Source organism: Carlito syrichta, unplaced genomic scaffold (assembly GCF_000164805.1).
Source record: "Carlito syrichta isolate Samal-C Ts95f unplaced genomic scaffold, Tarsius_syrichta-2.0.1 Scaffold308290, whole genome shotgun sequence".
In the NCBI taxonomy this organism is placed as follows: domain Eukaryota; kingdom Metazoa; phylum Chordata; class Mammalia; order Primates; family Tarsiidae; genus Carlito; species Carlito syrichta.
In genome coordinates this window covers 379,986-394,944 of record NW_007252386.1, presented here as the reverse complement: position 1 = coordinate 394,944, position 14,959 = coordinate 379,986, and the positions used below count along the sequence as shown (strand labels likewise).

General features: G+C 37.8%; 1 protein-coding gene across 7 annotated transcripts in view; it reads right to left on the bottom strand.

Moving 5' to 3' along the window:
* SLC12A6 (solute carrier family 12 member 6) overlaps window positions 1-14,959 on the bottom strand; it is a 106,796-nt gene that overhangs the window by 23,364 nt on the left and 68,473 nt on the right. For all 7 annotated transcript variants that reach the window (XM_021716204.1, XM_021716206.1, XM_021716202.1 and 4 more), the window contains 9 exons: window positions 11,710-11,841; window positions 10,444-10,590; window positions 9,073-9,127; window positions 8,125-8,255; window positions 6,291-6,532; window positions 2,640-2,854; window positions 1,455-1,613; window positions 848-946; window positions 514-571 (listed from right to left, as the gene is read on the bottom strand). In XM_021716204.1, coding sequence (XP_021571879.1) covers window positions 514-571; window positions 848-946; window positions 1,455-1,613; window positions 2,640-2,854; window positions 6,291-6,532; window positions 8,125-8,255; window positions 9,073-9,127; window positions 10,444-10,590; window positions 11,710-11,841 — 1,238 coding nt within the window. The remainder of the gene's footprint in view (window positions 1-513; window positions 572-847; window positions 947-1,454; window positions 1,614-2,639; window positions 2,855-6,290; window positions 6,533-8,124; window positions 8,256-9,072; window positions 9,128-10,443; window positions 10,591-11,709; window positions 11,842-14,959) is intronic.

Here is a 14,959-nt window from a genome sequence, read left to right as displayed (position 1 = left end):
GAGAGGAGAATAGTAGGTTTCTCTAGGAACCTCTTGCAAAAACATATTTTATGCTCATAGGTGAGAGGAAAGTAAACATAACCACTCAGCAGCCTTTGTGAAGAAAATGAAGAAAGTATTTCTTTGGAATTCCAAACAGAATTAGATAGATACTTACCTCCCATAGAGGAGATGCTAGAGATACTTAAACTTTTTTTCTTTTTTACCTTTCCTTCCTTTACTTTTGGTCTAATTCCTCAACAGTTCTTAATGAACAGGGAAGTCCTTATTATTCAAAGAAATTTACTGTTTTGAAGAGCTATATATAAATCACATCACATAAATATAACTCACATATTATTATTATTATTCAATAACTTTTTTGGGAGCTATATACATATATTTTCTTATTGTTAGTCATGAGTGATATCTCAGGTTGGGTCGTTAAATTTATAACAGTTCTGAAGCTATGTGGGATGATCAGATGTCATGAAAGACAGAAATATAATTGTTACAAAGAAATTAACTACTCACTTGTCTCTGAGAACAACCCCTTCAATACATGCACCAAAAAGGACAACATTGCTTAAATCTACCATATTGAGAATCAAGGAAAATAATGTTTACCCTATAACATGAAATGTTAAGTAGACATTCAGGATATTTCTTCTTTCAGTAAAATGAATTGCTATGTTAACTAATCCCATACATTTTTTCTTGAATTTTGTATATGAAGTGGGAGATTTTATATAAGAAGTGAGGTGGTGGAAAGCAGGTATCTTTATTACCAGAATAAAAATACTGATCACCCTAGTTCTACTGGATATTCCTATGACCAAGACTTAAACTGGATCCATGAAAAGGATACAAACAAAAGAGGTGGTAAGGATGGCAAGGATAGTACCAATGGGAATAGACTTCTGAGCATCTTTCAGATCTCCAGATCTGTTTGATCCAGCCATGATACCTTTAAAGAAAGGGGGAAAAAAAAAATCAAGTTAACTTCTTGAGTTCCTGGACATTTTGTTGTCGTCACTATTATCATCATTATTTTTTTTTTAATTTTGTTTAACTTCTTTTGAGTTGGAGTCTCACTCTGTCAGCCAGGCTGGAGTGCAGTGGTGATCACAGCTCACTGCAGCCTTGAATTCCTTCCACCTCAGCCTCCCATGAGAAGCTAGGATTACAGGTGTGCACCGCCATGCCTGGCTAATTTTTAAATTATTTTCAGATATGAGGGGCTCTCGCTATGCTGCCCAGGCTGATTTTGAACTCCTGGCATCAAGCTATCCTCCTGCTTGGCCTCTCAAAGCACTGGGATTACAGGTGTGAGCCACCACGCCCTACTGCATTCATACTAATACCAAAGACTAGAAGCAAATCTAGGAACCAAAAGATTATAATTCTGTCTCCTGATAAAAAATCAGTCCTTGGGTACGATAGCTTCTAAAATAGACAACAGTCCATCTGCTTACCTGTGACAGAGGGAAAGAAGATTCCCACCAGAAGAGTGAAGGAGGTGGTAATGTCAACAAGAACATATTCATGATTTAAGCTGCCTAAGACATCAGCAGATTTAGCTGAGGGCTTTTCAATGATCTCTCCCTTGGGTAGATAATTACTCCAAAGATTCTCTGCAGTGGGAAAAAAGGGAATTTAAGCAATATTAGTATGGAAAGAAGATAATTAGCTAATTTCCCACCCAACCAACATTCAAAATCAGACCCCTTATTTCTACATGAGCACCTATACACAACATATGTACTGCACAATAAATAAAACACACATAAGTAGAAATATAATGCCTCTTCTCATCTAGTTCAAATATAGTATGACAAAATGCTTTGGTACATACAAATACAGTTAACTAATGCAAACTAATAAAAGTTAAGCAGACTAAAGCTGAATGCCCCATGAAACCCACTGTTACTTTTTATTAGTCATCAATGCTGTTTCTAACATCTTAGTGTGAACTTGCTTAAGTGCAAAGAAATTTGTGAACCAAATATTTATGATACAAGTCACTTAAGAAAAAAGTTTCAGAAATTTATCTTTTTAAGAAAACACAGGTGTGGATGTGGTGACATTAAAATAGTTTTATTCTAGCTGTCAATGCAGGAAGAACATTGGCAATTTTATAAGGCTACTGGGTCTCGCTCTGTCGCCTAGGCTAAAGTGCAGTAGCATGATCGCAGCTCACTGTAATCCTGACCTCCTGAGTCCAAGTGATCCTCCTGCCTCAGCCTCCCAAGTAGCTAGGACTACAAATACATGCACCTCACTTGGCTAATTTTTTGATCTTTTGCACAGAAGAGGTCTTGCTATGTAGTTCAGGCTGGTCTCATGGCCACAAGTAATCCTCCCACCTCCACCTCTCAAAGTGCTGGAATCACTTACAGGTGGGAGCCACTACATCCAACCCCAGAATATTTTAATTTATCCTAGGTTAAAAATTGATTTGCTCAGCTCTATTCCCAAATGGAGTTAAATTTTAGCATACACTATGAAAAAGCAGAAATATGTTAAGAGCTTTTGCTGTGCTGAAGAAGGAAAGTGGCACCATGGTGACGATCCTCATGGACAATAGAAGAGCCTAAGATGACTAAGTCTATTTTCCTCAGAGAACAAGAAAAAGTTTGTATAATAACCCCCTAACTTACCTGTAATGATACCACTAGCCAATCCAGGAATGCCCTGGATTGAAGTGACATTATTGTGAACAAAGTATTCATCACAGGTGGCATTGAAAAATTGACTTGAGTTACAGAAAAAACCCCATAACTTTGATGGGACTGTCATGTTGTTAATTTCCTTGGTCTTAGAGCAAATGTCAATGTGTCTTGATGAAAGAGTACGGTTACCCAGCATGCAGACCCTAAGTGAAAACAAATAGGGAGAAAGATCAAGCAGGGAAAAAAAAATACATTAAAAAAAAAAGAAATAGGTTAGTAAAGAGAAAAAAAACCCTCATCTCTAAGAGCTTCTACTGATATGGGTGGGAAGAAACTAATATTTGTTTAAATTTATAATTTATTTTAGTGCTGTGAAGAGTGACTGACATTTTCTGACAATTCATTCCCTACAGTGATCTCACAATGTATTTTTCTATGTTATGGATAGAGGAACTGAAGTTCAAGGAGTCAGGCAGTTAACTGAAGGTTAGGGAAATACAATACTCAGCCTAAGGTCATAGGTAGTAGCTGGCAGTGACAGATTTAAAACTGAACAACTGTCCAAAGATACTATGCTGACTCATCTTCCAAAATTTTTAGGTTAAAAAAGTCCTTTTGCTCTTTTTATTTTTAAAAATTCCCCTTTTGGGGGGGGGACTAGAAAACTTATGTTTATAAAAATCCTTTTGAAAATATTATGCTAAAGATTGAACCTTCTGGCTATTGTGAGGAAAACAGCTTGGCTGGAATTAAAAAGCACCTTTCTCTAGGGTCTAAGAGAAAACTGTTTTTGAACTTAAGCCTAGACCCAGTGGGAGTGAGAATGTTTAAATATAATACAAACATTAACTGGTGATTTTATTTTTCTTTTTGACCCAGAGACATATATATTAACAAAGGAATAATACACCCACAGTTAAACTACCTCTCAGATCAAACAAAGCAACTTTTACAATCTGCAAATTGACTGCATACAAAACATAATAAACCATGAACCTATTAATTAGCTTCACCAACTCTTAACATTTCTCAGTCTTGTTTCATGTATTCCTTTAGGTTTTGGTCTCGTTTTGCTGGAATATCTTAAAGAAAATACCATGTATCATGACCTTTCACCAACCAAAAAAGAGGGGATGCCTCAAAAGAGAATTTGAGACAAAATAGAACTTCCCAAGTTGAGATATAGCCAGAATGTCAACTTTAGAACTTCTATGACTCTAAAAAGACTCTTCAACTATTTTACAGTCCCTAGACAAGCAGACTAAAAATTTATGATGAAATCTGACATCATATAGCATGGCATAGTAGAAGAAATACTGAATGGGGAGTCAAGAAATCACAGGATTGCTCACGCCTATAATCCCAGCACTTTGGGAGGCCAAGGTGAGAGGATTTACCTGAGCCCACGAGTTCGAGACCAGCCTGGGCAACTTGGGGAGACCTCATTTCTACAATAAATCAAAAAATTAGCTGGTGTGGTGGTGTGTGCCTGTAGTTCCAGTTACTTGGAAGGCTGAGGTGGAAGGATCACCTGAGCTCAGTAGGTCGAGGCTGCGGTGGCCGTGAGTGTGCTACTGCACTCAAGTCTACGTGACAGAGTGAGACGCCAACTCAAAAACAAAAAAACAACAAAAAAAACCGGAAATCAGAGGATTCATGTTCTTGCTCTGCCATTAATTAACTTTGGGGCAAGTTATTAAACTTCAGTGGATCTGTCTTGAAAAATCTATTTTTCTATAATCTGGTTAAATCACTATAGGACTGATATATTTGGTCCCCAGAAGATCCAGATGATTTTTCAAAGACAACCTCTGTTAACAAGACTACAAACAACATGCAGTGCCAGCTAGTTCTTTGCCATTAGTAAAAGGAAAACAGGTGAACTCATGAGTCCTAGATCTGCACAAATCCATTACTACTTCAAAAAATACACCTTAAGGTGTATTAATGTACTTAATGGGTACAAAGTACATTATTTGGCGACTACCTAAAAGCTCAGACTTCACCACCATGCAATCTATGCGTGTAACAAAATTACATTTGTACCCCATAAATTTATACAAATAAAACAAAACTAAAGTTGGAAAAATGGGTACCTGTACTACTTATAGTATGTAATATTATCTATACACATAGGGTGGCAAAAAATGTACACACATTTTAAGAAAGGAAAATACTGTATTAAAACTAAATAATAGATACCAATAACAAAAGATGAATCCAAGTCACATTTGACTTCTGCAATTACAAGAGGTGTTCAAGGTGGTTATCATCAGTGTCCAGACACTTCTGATTACAGTGAACTAAAAGTATTGCATAGATATATCTCTTAAAATGTGTATACATTTTTTTTGCACCCTAGTATATAGATACATGCAAATAATGTTAACATTTATTTTGCTTTATTTTTTGACTAGAAAGTTCATTATGGTACTTACAAAATAAAACATTAATTAAAAAATTTAAGAAAGAGTTTAGATTTGTTTGACTCTCCTGATTTTTCATTAATAAAAGATATCCAGGCTGGGCACGGTGGCTCACGCCTGTAATCCCAGCACTCTGGGAGGAAGAGGTGAGACGACTGTCTGAACCCAGGGATTCGAGACCAGCCTGGACAACTTGGAAAGAACTTGTCCCTACAATAAATTAAAAAAAAAAAACTAGCCTGGGCCGGCGCGGTGACTCAAGCCCGTAATCCCAGCACTTTGGAAGGCCGAGGTAAGAGGATTGCCTGAGCCCAGAGATTCAAGACCAGCCTGGGCAACATGGTGAGACCTTGTCACTACAATAAATCAAAAAATTAATCAGGCATGGTGGTATGTGCCAGCAGTTCCAGCTATTTGGAAGGCCGAGGTGGAAGAATCACCTGAGCCCAGCAGGTCAAGGCTGTGGTAGTTGTGAGTATGCAGCTGTACTTCAGCCTGGTGCCAGAGTGAGACTTCAAATAAACACATACATACATACATAAAATCTAACATTATTTATTTATTTAAGTTGGGGTCTCACTCTGTTACCCAGCCAGGAGTGCAGTGGCATGATCATGGTTCACCACAGCCTTGAATTCCAGGGCTCAGGAAATCCTTCAGCCTCAGCCCCCAAGTAGTTTAGACAAGTACATACTACCACACCTGGCTAATTTTTTTGGTTTTTGTAGAGACAAGGTCTTGCTATGTTGTGTAGACTGGTCTCAAACTCTTGAGTTCAAGCAATCTTCCCGATTCAGCCTCCAAAAGTGCTGGGATTATAGGAGTTGCCACCATGTCTAGCCAAGAAATCTAATATTTAAACACCTTATAAAGGTTGCTAGCAATAACTACACTGTTTGTATAACCCTTTATGAATAATTCAAATATGTACATTCATAACAAAAAGAATATGTACAGTCATTATCGAGGGGGACCCTAATATCCGTATCTAAATGATGATTATATATGCTAGTTCTTTGCTTGGGACAGAGGGAAGAGGCTCAACAGGACATAGTTTGTTTCTTGCCTAGACTGGGAAGGAACTCTAACTGGGCTTATGCACGAGGGAAATCTCAGAGACATTCCATGAAATTCTGACTTGAAATTATCACATAATCAGGTATTGTCAATGACTACCCAATAATGATGGCTAGGCAGAGAGATAGACACGTACGGGAAGTGTGGAGGGGCAAAAGAAGACTTGATGGCTCCAGCATAGATGGCCAATATGGACACAATGACACAGGCCAGGAAAAGTGAGGCAAACTTGTTCACATAGCGTACGCCGATAAATACCACTAATACCATGAGGACCAAGAAGGCTGTACCATAGACACGCATGTTATTTAGCATGGCCGCTGACTCCTTGAGTGCATCATCACTGCGAAAGATGGCAGCTCTGGGGACAATATATACCTGTCAAGCGAAAAAAGTAGAAAATCAAGTCATTTCAAAACAATCAAGAAGGCTGTAGTAGTTTGCATTTGCTTTCACAAAGGAAAGCAAAGCCAAGACAGAAAATGGAGAATTAGCTTAATTCCTATTTGGATCTGGAATACCTATAGTAATGGGATGTTATGGTTTTTTTTGTCTACATGCTGTCTGAATAACCATATTTCCAAATTGGAAAAAAGAGTAAATTAATAATTGAATTCAAAGTGTTATATAAATTAACTATAATGATTATCTTGAGCCCTGCTTCTGCTATAAATACTTTTTTTTTTTTTTTGAGTCCGGGTCTCACCCTGTCACCAAGGCTGGAGTGCAGTGGCAAAATCACATCTCACTGCAGCCTTGACTTCCTTGGCTTAGGTGATCTTTCTGCCTCAGCCTTCCAAGTAGCTGGGATTATAGGTGTGTACCACCACACCTGGCTAATTTTTTAATTTTAATTTTTTTTTTAGTCAGAGTCTCACGCTGTCACCCAGGCTGGAGTGCAATGGCACGCTCACACCACCACAGCGTCAACCAGCTGGGCTCAGGCAATCCTTCTGCCTCAGCCTTCCAAGTAGCTGGAACTATAGGCACGCACCACCATGCCTGGCTAATTTTTTTATTTATTGTAGAGATGAGGTCTCGCCAAATTGCCCAGGCTGGTCTCAAACCTGTGGGGGCTCAGGCAATCCTCTCACTTCAGCCTCCCAAAGTGCTGGGATTATAGGTGTCAGTCACTGTGCCCTGCCTAATAGCTTAAACAATTTTATTTTATTTATTTTTATTTTTTTGAGTTGGAGTCTCACTCTGTCACCCAGGCTGGACTGCAGTGGCACATTCTTGGCGACCACAGCCTTGATCTGCTGGGCTCAGGCGATCCGTCCGCCTCAGCCTTCCGATTAGCTGGAACTACAGGTACGTGCCACCACGTCCAGCTAATTTTTTGATTTATTGTCAAGATGAAGTCTCGACAAGTTGTCCAGGCTGGTCTCGAACCCCTGGGCTCAGGCAATACTCTTGTCTCCACCTCCCAAAGTGCTGGGATTACAGGCTTGAGCCACCATGCCCAGTTTTTTATTTTTTGTAAAGACAAGGTCTTGTTATGTTGCCCAGGCTAGTCTCGAACTCCTGGGTTCAAGTAATTCTCTCGTCTCGGTCTCCTAAAGTTCTAGAATTATACATAAGCCATTGTGCCTGGCCTGGTATCATTCATTAAATAGTAAAAAATACATCTCAGTGATTAAATAGAGAAATGAAAAACATTTTTTTTTTATGGGGATAAAGTTTATCTTCATTTTACTTTTTCCCCATTGGCACAAATCTTGCCTCCAAGACTTTAACTTCTTGATACAGATGGCAGAGTGGTGGTGATCAGGTGGAGGGGAAGGGTAGCCTGGCAAAGAGGACCTCAACCTTTCTATTTCAGTTACAGAAATAGGCCAGTAACAGGTTATAAGCCAATCACCTTAATTATTCCAATAGCTGATCTTTTAGAAGCTTTAATACTGAAGAACAAAATAAATCCAAATCTATATCTCTTTTATACTATAGACAACAACGAAGTCATCACTCACCAGAAAAATTTCAATGGCACCTAGGATATACATGGCTGCTGCAAATGTGGTACCAAGATAAAAGCAGAGGCCAACAGCTCCACCAAACTCTGGGCCCAGTGCCCTAGAAATCATAAAGTATGAGCCCCCAGCTAAAAGCCAAAACAGAAGGTAAATAGGATAAAAGAGAATGCATTAGTAAGAGGAATGTAAACAACTTAAAATAAGAATAAAAATATGCATGAAGTATAAATGTTTCAGACTTCAAAAACCCTGAATGTGATTTTTAAAAATTTGCTAGTGGGAAGTAAAAGATGAAACCTTTATTGAAGGATATACTGCACTTCTAATGTGCCACATTAAAGCAGTACAATTTTCCAACATTACTCAGAAAAAAATTAGAGAATATACACTTCAGCATAAGATAGCTCAATAAAAATTATTTTAGCTAAAAGAAGTTAGGAATGTGACTGAAATTAAGGCATTCTAGTTTAGAAAATAAAGAGAGCCTAAAGTCAGAAAGTATTAGTGTCTATGTCCTATAGACCATTACTTTGTTGTAGCACAAAACAGACTAGATAGTATTCTTTTCCTCAGATGTTTGCACTTCTAGCTTTTTTTTTTTTGAGTTGAAGTCTCACTCTGTCACCCAGAATGGAGTACAGTGGTACACTCACGTCTACCGCAACCTTGACCTGCTGACCTCAGGCGATCCTTTTGCCTCAGCCTTCCAAGCGGCTGGAACTACAGGTACACATCATGATACCCAGCTAATATTTTGATTTATTAAAGAGAAGAGGTTTTGCCAAGTTGCCCAGGCTAGTCTTGAACCACTGGGCTTAGGCAGTCCTCTCACCTCTGCCTCCCAAAGTGCTGAGATTACAGAAATGAGCCACCGCGCCTGGCAGCACCTCTAGCTTTATAACATAAACACTGACAATCCCTGAAATCCAGCCTTGGCCTACTGACCTGGTACCACTCCATTAGTGGCAATGGCACTCATGGAGATAGCAGTCAACATTGTCTGTAGAGAAAGGGAAAGGAGAGAATTGTTACTGTGTAAAGATGATGTCTGTACTACCTTCCCATCTGTGGTCCTCAGAGCACTTATCAAACATTTAACTCTACTTACTTTTACAGAGGGAGATGCTCGTCAAACCTAATAATATGGAAATAAGATGATGTGGCCCAACTCATACCACTAGTCACACTAGTAATATCTGGAATACTGTTAAAATGTCCCTATATCATAATCAGTAAATTAAGTGCTATTAAGAACTGCTAATCTCACTGTGGATCTCCTAAACAGGAAACAAAGCATAACATACTCAAAAAGAATAACTAGGGAAACAATTCAGAAAATAGGTCAGAACCTGACTGAAGACTAGCTATAATGCTAAGAACAACAGAAGACTTTTGAGTACACAGGAACTGTATTTTAAAAACATCTGATAGTACAATATAGAAGAGACTGCAGAGAGGGAGTAGTTGAAGGCAGAATGGACAGATAGTAGACTACTGTAGTTTAAGTAAGAGGTGAAAACTACAGCAGTGGTAGTAGGAATAAAAAGGAAGTGCTGAGCGTAAGAATTCAGGGAGAGAATGGATTAGCCTTGGTAGCTGATTAGATGTGAGAGGAATAGAGGAGCCAAGTACAGCCTTGAAGTTTTTTAAGCCTGAGAAACTGGAAAAAATGGAGGTACTATTAAGTTATTAATGATATGGATCATGTCTGTTCAACCTTTTTTTGTATGGTACTCAGCTAAGCATAATGAACAGGGAGTGATCAAAGAAGACAGTAGAAACCTATAATAAAATTAATAGATGTGGCTGGGATACATAAATAGGAGTTTAAATTAAAGGAAGATCAAAATGTTTTCAGTATAGTGAAGAGAAGACCTGGAATGAACATCTGAATTTCTAAGGAAGAGACTTCAAAAAAAAAATAGCCCTCACCCTCCAAATAACTCAGTTTTGTTTCTCAGCATATACTGAAGTAGTATATCACATTTTCTAACACATTTTCTGACACAACCTTGGTGCTTTCAAGCTCAAATGGTTTGGATTCCGAATTCTATATGGAAAAGGACCTTATCTTCTACTTCCAATTGAATTATTGCTTTGTAATTTCTAGTGTATCATATAATTGATAGCAAGCAGTGAATAACAGGCACTAAATAACTGAAAACCTTTAAATTTTAATATCATATAATCTCTTCTGTTGAGACCATGAGTCTTTCCCTTAGTACTCTTTGTTTCATTTCCAAAGAGGTCAAGTACATATACTCTTGAGAACTTGCAATGTTTCAGGTGATCTTCTGGAGCCAACACAGGACTTACACAGCAGCAGCAGATAAGGACAATTGCAAAAGCCTGAAGAACTCCAGCTGTGCCTACCACCCATGTGAGACGTAGAAAGAGGATCACTCCAAAAATATTTTGTAGACATGGGAGGTAGACACCCATGAAGGTACCCATTTGGGGGGTCTAGAAAAAAAAGATGTTGACAAAACAAAAAATTATATAGTCATCCCCAAAATAAGTTCTTATTCTTTTACTTTTAATATAACAACTTGCTCCCTAATTACCATATTAACCTCAAAGCAGAGATTATAAATTTAAGCAATATCTTCAAAAGGACACACAAAAAAAATCTCAAACTTTCAAATGTTTATTGGCACACTTTTATTATTTCTAGAGCTATACATCTTTACTTTATATAGGTTTCCAAACGTTTTTATTATAACAGACATTTGGCCACAAACTTTTAAGTGTGTCCCCAACAATTTAAAATTTTGTTTTTCTAAGCTGTTGGCTTTCTTTTTTCATTTAAAAACATAATAAAGATTTGATAGAATTCCTTCAGAATTTGGCATAAATTCTTCACAGTAGTTGGTAAATAAAGTAGATGGGCCATTTTACGTCTTTTCAGTCAGAATTCTAAAGTGAATACCTCATATTTTTACTTTGAGACAAACAGATATCTGGTTTTTAAAAAACTAAACAACTTCACAACAGTCAGATGGCATCAGCAGATGGGTGTGGACAACATTCTCTTCAAGTGCTATTCCCTCTCCCTGGAATGCTCTTTTCCCACATGGCTTACTCCCTCACATTAATTAGATCTCTGCTCAAACATCACCTTGTCAGAAAGGCTTTCCCTGTCTACCCTATCTAAAGTAGCAACCCCCCTCCATTCAGCCTCCCTTGCTAGTCTGTCTCTCTACCCTACTTAAATTTTGGTGAAAGTATTTATCAACACTTAATATGTTATCAATTTTATAACACAGTTAAAATAGCTTAAAGATTGTTTCCTCACACTAGAATTTAGACTGCATGACAGCCCAGACATGAGATGTTCTGTTTGTGCTATGACTCCAGTGTCCATATTGGTGACAGATATATACCATTTAATAAATAGTTGTTGAACATAGAGCGATGCCCTAGATAGTTCCTCCTTTCTCATATACAAGGCTTTTAAGAAAATTATCCTTACAAGGGTACCTGCATAATGAACATTTGTATACCTAACCCTGAATTGTACCCCACATATTTAAAATAAGAAAATTTTTTTAAAAAGCTACCCTTGTTATTCTGAGCCCTCACCTTGGTAGGCTTCTTTTTTCCTTCAGTGATGTTTTCTGCCTCTTCATGTTCCTTTGCTCCTTGTGTCAGATTAGTATAATTGGCCATGCGATTGAGGAGAGAAGACACCTTTGGTCTAGTGTCCATTTCTTCCTAAAAAGGCAACAATGTAGAAGAAATGAGTTATGAAGAACAATAAATTCTAGTTTAGCAAGGAATTAGTTTAAAAAAAAAAAGAACACTGAAAATATGCATCAAAAGAACATCCACCAGAAAACTGCAAAGTAAACGAAAAAATACTTCACAAGTAAATATTTTAAGAAAATTTATCAATGAGATTTTATTCTCTGTCTCACATTAGAAAATCACACTTAATCACGTCAACATCTAGCCAGGCATGGTGGCACATGCATGGTGGCTGAGGCGGAAGGATGACCTAAGCCCAGCAGGTCGACGCTGAGGTGGCCATGAGTGTGCTACTGCACTCCAGCCTGAGTGACAGAGTGAGACTCCAACTCAAAAAAAAAAAATCACATCAACACGAATCCCTATAAAATTATTTAAGTGCCAAATAAAAATTGTATATATTTATGGTACACATTGTGATGTTCTGATATATGTATATATTGTGGAATGATTAAATCAAGCTAATTAGCATGTCCATCACCTCAAATCCTTTTTTGTGGTGACTCTACTTAAAATCTACTGTCTTAGCAAATTTTCAAGTATACATTATTATTAACTATAGTCACCAGGCTGTAAAACATATAAAAAACTTACTCTTCCTGGCTAACTAAAACTTTGTACTCTGACTAATATCCCTCTTCCCTGCTCTCCCCACTTCTTGGAAACTACTATTCTACTCTCTGCTTCCGTAAGTTTGACTTTTTTTAGATTCCACATATAAGTGAGATCATGCAGCATTTCTGTCCCTGGCTTACTTCAATTAACATAATGTCCTCAACTTGGATGGATTTAGAGTTGATCATACTCAGTGATCTATCACAGAAACAAAGAACTAAGTACCACATGTTCTCACTTAAGTGGATCTGGGACATTTATCATATCAAATACTACAAGAAAGGGTTTAGCAGTAGTGGGACACTGCTGGGAGGTGAGGGGGAGGGTTGGTACATAACATCAGTAAGGGTACCTGATCCTAAACCAGGCGAAGCGAGGACCAATGGGAGGCCAAACTTCACCTGTATGTTGACCACTTATGTACCTAATTCTGAACTGTACCCCACATCTTTAATATAAAATAACAAAATTTTAAAAAACATAATTTCCTCCACGTTCATCCTTGTTCTTGAAAATGGCAGGATTTCAATTCTTTTTTATAACTGATAGAATTCTATTGTGTATATATAGCACATTTTCTTTATCCAGTCATTCACTGAAGGACACTTAGGTTGATTACATACCCTACCTATTGTAAATATTCCTGCAATGAACATGGGAGTGCAGATATTTCTTTGATATACTGATTTTGTACATATGCCCAATAGTGAAACTGCTGGATCATAAGGTAATTTTCTTTTTAATTTTTTATTTTTGTTTTCCACTCACAAATTATTAAATAAAAACTTCTGTTACTCTTTCTAATAGCTATATAAATTTTTATACAACAAAAACAAACTCACTGGACCCTACAGTAGCCTAGTAAAGAACTGGGCAATATGATCCTTAAAAATAGTATCCCCCTTTTTTGGCCGCTAACATTTTATAGCTACTATTTATAGCACCAAGCATGGATAGGTCAGGAGAAAACTTTTGTGACTGAATTAAATTGAGAGAAGTGACACTTTCATTATTGTCCAAAGTCAGACAAAAGTAATGTTCCTTTCAAAACCTAGCCACAGACTCTATGAGACTTCATGTTGTCTTTTTTTTTTTTTTTTTTTTTGAGTCGGAGTCTCACTCTGTCGCCCAGACTGGAGTGCAGTGGCCGCTCCCGGCTACCGCAGCCTCACCTGCTGGGCTCCGGCGATCCTTCTGCCTCAGCCTTCTGAGTAGCTGGAATTATAGGCATGCGCTACCACGCCCGGCTGATTTTTTGATTTATTGTAGAGATGAGGTCTCGCTGCCCAGGCAGGTCTCGAACCCGTGGGCTCAGGCAATCCACTCACCTCAGCCTCCCAAAGGCATGGGATTACAGGCTGAGCCACCGAGCCCGGCCTCCATGTTGTCTTAATCAGGTAAGACATAAGACATTCAGGTCCTCTTTGTTAAGTGAAAAAAGCTACGCACAGAAAGACAAGTACCACATGGTCTTACTTATATGTGGAAACTAGAAAAGTTGAATTCATAAAAGTAGAGAGCAGAATGGTGATTACCAGATACTGGAGGCTGGGTCAGGGAGGAATGGGGAGAGGTTAGTCATAGGGTACAAAATTTCAGTTAGGCAGGAGGAATAAGTTTTTGAGATCCGCTGTACAGCATGGTGACTACAGTTAATAATGGTATCTTGTATACTTCAAAACTGCTAGAAGGGAAAATTCAAATATTTTCACCACATGAAATTGGGTCTACCCTTCAAATTAAGGGATAACTGTGAACAGAAATTTTGTCCACTGGGCTGTCAAAATTAGTCATTTCTGTCTTACATAATTAGCTAAAACAACTGACTGGTGGCATTCTGGAAACAGTGCTCTCCCTCTAGGGCCACCCATGGATCCCTTAGCAGCCTGGTAGGAAAGCAGTGCTCTATAAAATTGACAATCATTACTCGTGAATAAATAACTGATCCTTAAAGCTGTTGCCTATGGAACATGGAGCACATTCCTTCTATTTTTTTAAACTTTTTAATCCTTATTTAAAATTTTTTTTTCTCTTAAAAAATTTTGTTTTTACTTTTTTTGAGATGGGGTATGTTGTCCAGGCTGGTCTCAAACACCTGGTCTCAAGTGATCCTTTTTCCTCGGTCTTCCAAAGTGCTGAGATTACAGGCATGAGCCACTATACACAGCTAACTTTTTAATCTTTCATAAAGCATTTTATCATTTCTCCCTTCTATCAAGACATATCAATGTCACTTTGAGAAACTTTGATCCATAATGCCACTGTTCTATATTTTCTTCCTTCTTTGTATAAATATCCATCACGGTTGACATTTAACATTCATGAATGATTGTAGCCAATTTTACTTGTGCATGATTAGGTATGATTTTCTATATTTAGATATTTGTTTGGTTCATCCAGAAAGTTTTCCAAATTCTTTATATTCATAGATTAATGTGTTAAATAAATCACAATTTTTGCAAAGAAAAAA